The sequence below is a fragment of the Nannospalax galili genome, unplaced genomic scaffold (assembly GCF_000622305.1).
Source record: "Nannospalax galili isolate Female #2095 unplaced genomic scaffold, S.galili_v1.0 scaffold809, whole genome shotgun sequence".
In the NCBI taxonomy this organism is placed as follows: domain Eukaryota; kingdom Metazoa; phylum Chordata; class Mammalia; order Rodentia; family Spalacidae; genus Nannospalax; species Nannospalax galili.
Window position 1 is genome coordinate 1981664 of NW_008360015.1, and position 7861 is coordinate 1989524.

The 7861-nt window shown below is 43.7% G+C and overlaps 1 protein-coding gene across 8 annotated transcripts in view; it reads left to right on the forward strand.

Annotated features, from left to right (window-relative positions):
- Trrap (transformation/transcription domain associated protein) overlaps positions 1-7861 on the forward strand; it is a 123430-nt gene that overhangs the window by 46257 nt on the left and 69312 nt on the right. For 5 of the 8 annotated variants that reach the window (XM_029559093.1, XM_029559096.1, XM_029559097.1 and 2 more), the window contains exons 30-33: positions 157-327; positions 1881-1949; positions 5220-5273; positions 7000-7119. In XM_029559093.1, coding sequence (XP_029414953.1) covers positions 157-327; positions 1881-1949; positions 5220-5273; positions 7000-7119 — 414 coding nt within the window. The remainder of the gene's footprint in view (positions 1-156; positions 328-1880; positions 1950-5219; positions 5274-6999; positions 7120-7861) is intronic. The other 3 variants (XM_008824029.2, XM_008824030.2, XM_017795834.2) reach the window with 1 other exon arrangement.

A 7861-nucleotide genomic window follows, 5' to 3' on the forward strand; every position in this document is an offset into this window, starting at 1 on the left:
CCCTGTTACAGTGGAGGCCGGGCCTTTATTTCCTTATCACTTTCTGGAAAACCTGATGTTTCCCAAGGGCACGCTAACATCTACTGTTAGAGTTGTTGGTGAGTTCTGTTCTGTTCTGTTAATTTCTCTGTTGCCCATTTTCTCCTCTTTTCCTAGTTCTTAGAGGGGGCCACTATAGAAGTGGATCAGATTCATACACACATGCGCCCTTTGCTGATGATGCTGGGAGATTACCGGAGCTTGACGCTGAATGTCGTGAATCGGCTAACCTCAGTCACAAGGCTTTTCCCAAATTCCTTCAACGATAAGTTTTGTGATCAGATGATGGTAAGCCAAATGCGTTCAAACATACCTCATAATGCACTGGAAATACAGAAAGATTTTTTTTTTTTTTTTAAATTAACAGTATACTCACATGGTTTAAAATGCAAAAGGTGGCTGGGTGTGGCGGCACATACCTTTAATCTCAGCACTCGGGAGGCAGAGGCAGGCAGGTCTCTGGGTTTTAGGCCAGACTGCTCTACATAGTACAGAGTTCCTGGCCAGTCAGGGCTATTAGTGAGAAAAACACAAATTGCAAAAGGGATATAAGATATATACTCAAAAAAGATTTCCTCCTTCCCCTCCCTTTCCTGCTCCTGTTCCTAGCCCCTCCTGGAAGGCGAGTGTGCTGGTAGTGCCTATTTTTGTTTCAACGACATTGGTGTGGTATACACACAGAGCACTCTCTGCTAGCACCATCATTCCGTGTGGTCTCGGAGTTTCTTCTTGGTGTCACTTCCCACAGATGCTTCTTATCATTCAACCCCCACAGTTGAACACATAGATGCTGTTCTAGATTATCAGCAGAAAACTTGTTCATGACTTCATGTGCCTGTTCACTATACATTTCTGGATGTAGAACTGGCTCAGAAGAAAAATACCTGTTTTTACATTTTCTTATTATGTGTGTGAGTGTAGTAGTGTCTGGGACGCAACAGGTATATGGAGGTCAGAGGACAATTTTTAGTAGTAGATTCTGTCCTACCTTTATGTGGGTTCCAGGGATCAAACTCAGATCAGGCTTGGCAGGAAGGGCCTTTACTTGCTGAGCCGTGACACTGGCCACCACAGTTTCTGCTTGAAGTTGGCTTGCTAACTTCCCCTAGGAGATCAGTGTCAAGTCTGGACCAAGCAGGATAATAAAGAAACCCTATGCTGGTCAAGGATCCCAAGCACTGCTCAACATGGAGAGCCCCGTTTCATAATGCAGAATGCAGTGGCTGCCCCAGGAGGCTAGTCGGCACAGCTGCTGATCAGACAGAATCAGAATTTATCTCGCCAGCCCTTTCTCCACGTCCTTTGTCCTCCTCGTTGCAGGGCCTTTGGTTCTCCTGTCCTTCTTGGAGTGCTCTCTACCTCCCTCCTTCTATTCCCTTCTTAGACATCCCTGTCTCTGCAGGGACCTCCTTGCTTCCAGCCCTCACTTGACACCTGCAGTAATTGTAAATTATTGTACAGAACACCCATCTTGTATTTTATATCATTTCCCCCTGGGCCGGAAGCTCTCAGGTCCAGGATGAGTTTTGTTGGTTTATCTCTCTCTTGCTTCCCAGCCTGGTACCCCGTTATCACAGGACCTAGAGAACAGGTATGATAGTGCAGATTGAAAGTGCAGGGCCCAGCATTGGGGTTCAGGGCACTATTGACAAGTTCAGCCTTTTGTCTATAGAACAGGAACCCATACCAGTTAAGGTCCCTAGTTTGTTTGGATAATTGCTATAAGAGAAGTGCTCTTGTTCTGTGCGATTCAAGGACACTAATGATTGTCAGTTTCCAATGAAGGGCAATATTTGTCATGAAGTTTTGTCTGAAAGTGTTTTGTTTCCTTCTTCCAACAGCAGCATCTGCGCAAGTGGATGGAAGTGGTGGTCATTACCCACAAAGGAGGCCAGAGGAGCGACGGAAACGTGAGTGACTGGCTTGCTTCTGGGAAGGGTACCCATGCTACCCACTGCCTTAATATTGAAGCAGTGCTTTACCCAGGCTCCCTGCCAGAAATCTGGTTTTCTGTGATTATAGTTCATATCTTTGCTTTTATTTCTCCTGATGGCTTAACATTCCTTTTTTAAATGTTTCTTTAAAAACCTCTTTTCTGCTCACTGTAATATGACATTTGCATTGATAGCATTTCAGAAGTGTGAAATATTAGTGTTCTAGCTTTTAGTTTTGTTTTAAACAGTGTATCTTCTAGACTGTTCCATACATGGTGGTGCGTTCCATTCCACAGCTTTTGTTTCCTTTGCTTTTGGTCACCCTGTGGTCAATAATCACTTTCCGTGTCTAATCACTGTTGCCTGATAAATCTAGGTAAAGCCCCCTAATCCCAATTGTTTGCTCCCAATTTTAAATGAGTTGCATAGACAGCAAATTCACAGTTTTTAGGCAAAACTGCTGTACCTAAGTTTTTTAAAGTATCTGATGTTGATCCTTCAAGCCCCCTTTAAAAATGCATGCATCCTGCTGTTTGGACTCTTAAAATTGCATATGCTAATTTTTTACAGTATTTTCCATAAGTCTGTGCCACCTGGTGGAACATTTGACCAGGGGCGTCCCCATTCTGCGATCCTTGAGAGTGCCACAGAGTCATGCTCACTCACCCTGGCTTTCTGTCCCCTGCCTACTTTTTGGATGCTGTATTTCATTCCAGTTTAAGTTTCCTTTCCTTTGGCTTTATTATGTCATTTGTTTGACCACTTTGTGTTCAAGGTGTTTGGTTTCTGTACCCCGTTTCTGCTGCTTTTAAACAGCCAGCTAAGCAGAAGTCAACCAGGACTACATGAAATCTTTTTCCTGGCTCACTGGAACGTTTCTTATCTGTATGTGAAAAAAGCCAATCAGGCTGAGGAGGGCAGAGCCCTGATGAAGACTAAGCCCTGGGAGCGACACAGTTGCTCTGCTTTTCCCACCATTTTTGTCTTCTAGGTGTTTTTACTTAAATTTTACATTGCTTTATTAAAAATTAGTTAAAACAATGTTAGTTGTCTGAAACATACAGTTCTACAATAAACATTGAAAAAAAAACTAGCAAACTAACAGAAAGCAACAACAACAAAAACAGGGCCAGTAAAATGACTCTGTGGGTAAATGTACTTAACTCCAAGCCAGCCTGACACCTGAGTTTAGTCCCTGGGACCTGCTTTGTGAAAGGAGAAAACTGACTTCTGACCTCCACTCTCTTGCCCTGACTTTTACACACACACACACACACACACACACACACGCCTTTAATCCCAGCAGCACTAGGGAGGCAGAGGCAGGCAGATTTCTGAGAGATTGAGGCCAGGCTGGTGTTATAGGAGAGACCCTGTCTCAAAATAAAAAGCAAATAATTAAGTAAATAATTAAATTAATAAATAAAATCCAGGAACCAGGGCTGGAGAGTACTTAAGAACACTGGCTGCTGTTGCAGAGGACCCAGGTTCTGTTCCTAGCATCCACATGGCAGCTAACAACCATTTATAGCTCCAATTCAGGGGATTTGACGCCCTCTCTGGCCTCTTCAGGCATTGCATACATGTGGCATACCTGCTTACCCACAGGCAAAACACTCATAAATAAATATAAAAGCATTTAAAAAATTAAAAAACCCAATTGTAAGTAAACAGCTTCAATTGACCTTTTGTGGGATGGTGCGAAAATGGATGTGTGGGTGCTGGGACTTTACGTCTGCTGGACATTACTGGCCAGGCTAGGGTTGTCAAGCATGTCCAAAACTCAGGCCACAGCATTTGGAGTTTCCTGGTAGAAGAAATGGTCATGGCTTCATCACTTTGCCCAGGGCCAGGCTACCACTCAGTTCTTGGGCTTTGCTTTTGTTTGTATGTATGATATTGTACAGGACAGGAAATGGGTCTTAGAAGTAGCTCCCGTTAGTTCCAAATGACATTCTTAGTTGAGGCCATATTTGAATATATACTATATAGTCGACTGAAAGATAAATTAAATCTTTTCTATAATTTGATTACCCCTGACGATCAGAGCTTTGCATCTGCCATGCTTGGGAGGCCTTCCCCCTTTGACACTGAATTCAGAGAGGACTACATGTGACCACCTATGCACACGTGTACAAAGCTATTTTTATGAAGACTGCTTGGCTATACAAGATAAGCCACCCCTGTGGGTACTGTAGTTTCCTTCCTATTTGCTGTGATAAAACACTCTTAAAGCAACTTGGGTGATGAAAAGGTTTGTCTCAGTTCGCAGGTCACAGTCCATCACTGAGGGAAGTCAGGGCAGGACCTCAAGCAGAAACTGAACTGGAAGCAGAAACCATGGAGGATGCTGCTTGCTGGTTTGCTCACAAACTCATGCTCAGATACCTACAGTAGGCTTCTTCCTGTATCAGTTAGTCAGTCCCCCCCTAGGGGCGGGATAGATGGCTCAGGGGTTAAAAGCACATACTGTTCTTGCAGAGAACCCAAGTTCCTTTCCCAGCACCCATGTTGGGTGGCTCACAACTGCATTGATGCAAGGGATCTGATGCTCTCTTCTGGCCCCCTTGGGCATTTGCACTTATAGATGCACATATATACAGACTCACACATAGATACCTAATTAAAAAAATAAATAAAGTCAGCCCTCTCACAGGCCAATCTGATCTAGGAAATCCCTCAATTGAGACTCTTCTCACATGATTCTAGGTTGTGTGGAATTGAGAGTTAAAGCTAACTAGAATTGGGGCGGGGGCTGCTTTTTCTCATGGCCCAGTGTTCTTCATGAGGCTTAGATATGCCTAATGAATGGGGTGGCACTACCTGGTTCTCTTCTGACTAGCTGGAAAAGAAGTTTGTCCTTTTTTTAAAAAAAAAATGTTTCAGCTCTTCATATAAAATCTTGAGTTACTCACTTTGACAAAGAAGAAACACATGTCTAACATGTGTTCACTTACAAAAAGGTCTTACTGTTTCTCTCCTTGCACAACAATTTTGAAACCCTGGTTTAACATTTGTCTTGGGGAGGAAGCCCAATCTGTTAGATACTGTCTGAGGGCCATGTTGACATCTGAGGTGAAAGGCGAGCTTTCTGCTGCCAAGCATCTGATAATGACTCTGTGCTTTCTGATAACTGTGTCTGTACTTTCTTGTTAACCCCAATAACCCTTACTGTGTTTGAGTATGTGGGAAGCTCCCCTGTCAATGACATCAATAGAAAAAGCTGATTTTCCTCCCCCTCCTCAGGAGAGCCTGTCGGAGTGCGGGAGGTGCTCCCTGTCTCCGTTCTGTCAGTTTGAGGTGAGAACAACCTTATCAACAGCCAGTTTTTTGACTTGCAATGTGAAGATTATTTTTCCCTTTCTTTTTCCTTCTTTTCTTTTCTCTTTACCTTTTCGTTGCCTTTTTTTTCATGCTGTGATTTTTGTTTTGGTTCAGCCTGCCATGGAAGGGGTAGAGGTGAGAACCGCGGTGGAGCTGCCAGGGGGTCGTTGTCGCATTCGGTTTTGCTGTGACTTCGTTAGCTGTGTTGTGATCCTGTAGTGGACACGAGTGCCTTGTGCCTTTGAGTGCAGTGACTTGTACTGTCTGTCTGTGGCGGAGTTGTCGTAGTATCATTGCTGTGAACTGTCTGGTTGCCTCGCATGTTCTCCACCAGGGTGTTTGAAGCCAGATCCCAAGCTCCTGTGTTTTTCTGTGTCCGCTATAACCAAATTAGATTCTCTATCTTAACATTCAGAACAAACTCAATCCTCTAAGAGCCTCCTGAGACAGTCCACAAAGAATATATTCATGTCTGTTGCAAATTGAGAGAGATCATATCTTCTTTCAAACTGCCAACTTACCGAGTACCTCAAATTTAGAGCCTCTTGGCCGCCATGTGCCTTCCTTTCTCATGCGTGCGCACACACATACGCTCAACTCTAGTTATTGTACTATGTCTTTGGACAGCCGAACTGAGCTCTCCCTCTTCTGTAAAATGGGGATAGTAACACCTGTCGAGTCTCCCTTCCAGCAGTCTTGTAAAAAACAAAAGAATTTTCAACAATTTTGCTTTTGAAAACAAAAACCATGGCCTAAAAGACCATTTTAGAATAGAATAATCTCAGGACAGAACTTACTCTCTTAAAAGACTTGCAGATATGTAGTGGGATGGGGTGATAAAGTTTCCTCATTTCTAGCCTGCCTCCCACTTCAGTGTTTCTTTTTAAAGAGAAAGTTTGAACAGCATCTCAAATGCTGCTGGGAAGGGGTCCCTTCTGCCCAGTGTCCACCATCCCCATTTTACCTTGTGGAGAGCCATAGGTACCACCTTGCATCCAATGCAGAGGGGTGCTTCTGGGCTCTTCTCTTCCCAGTGGGCAGAGAAAGGTCCTTTGAATTGCAGAAGAAAAACTCTGACCTGAAAACAGGCTGTTGACCTCAGAGCAGCCCAGCACACTGGACAGTGTGGAGCCCAGCAGTTCACACACTTCTCACATGATTCAACATGGCCCCTTGTTAGGTTTGTCTTGAGGCCTAGTTGACAAATACTCTATCATTCATTTATCTTCATACTTAGTTTCCAAGACAAACACTTTTCTGAGGAACTTCCTTGGCTAGGTTTTGAGGGCAAAAGAGTTCTGTGCCCTCAGAACTTCGTGAATTAAGAAGCTTCCATGATGCCATGGAAGGGTAGGGCAGGCCCAGCACTCTATCGCAGGTGTGATTATCCCTGCCTCCATGAGGTGGACTAGTGTAGGTGACCTGTCAGTGTGTCTGAAAACAAAAGGCATAAACACACCAGGCACATACTTAGTCCTACCCCAATAACAAGTGAACTGAAGGCCAGGGGCAGCCAGATTCCTCAGGACAGAACACAGTTGTAATCTAAGTTCGGTAAGTTGTGGCTTTTCATGTTGACTTTTTGCTTTTGGCCAGCCTTGTGAACGTAGCTAGAGTGTAATAGGGTCTGTAGTAATGTCTTGTCTCTCCCTAGCTCACAGAACTAACTGACCTGTTTATGATTTCTGCTTTTCTTTATTAGGAAATGAAGATTTGTTCGGCAATTATAAACCTTTTCCACTTGATCCCAGCTGCACCTCAGACTCTCGTCAAACCTTTGTTGGAGGTTGTCATGAAAACAGAGCGGGCCATGCTGATTGAGGTGTGGGCTGGACTGAGGAGTAACTCTGATCTTGCATCTGTTGCTTGTGATATTTTTGTTTTTATTTATTTTCAGAATTTGTTCATTGATGATTTCATACATACACAATGCAGTCTGCTCATACTCACACATCCCCCCTCCAATTTTTCATGTCTTTTTGTTTTGTGACCTACTGAGTTTAACTGGGGCTGATCAACTGACCCCCTGGATATGGAAATCCACTGGAGCATGGTGGGCTCACCAGTGGGTTACATCTGAAGATGGTGACTCCCTCCCTATAATCCAGTCATTCATCAGGGAGGGGTATGGCTCCATCAGCCCCTTCCTCATTTCATTCCTCTAGCTGTTGACAGAGCCAGTCTTCTGCAGGCCCAGTTTAGGCAGCATGTGCTGCTATGGGATCTTGGTATGATGGCTGTGTCATTTTGTATCCCCACTCCCTATTTCCTGGCTCTTGATATTCTTTCCACCTCCCTCTTCCACAGTATTCCCTGAGCCTTAGAGGAGGTGATATAAGTGTCCTGTTTCCAGCTGATCACTCAATTCTCTCTTGTTCTTAGCACCTCACTGCTGTTCATTGTAAAGAGCAGTTTCTCTGATGAAGGCTAAGAAGTAGCGTTTATCTGGCAATGTGGTTGGCACAGTCTTTTTTTTTTTTTTTTTTTTTTTTTTTTTTTTTTAAAAAAAAAAAAAAAAAAAAAAAAGAGGACGATAAATCTTTCACTGTGATATATCAAAATAA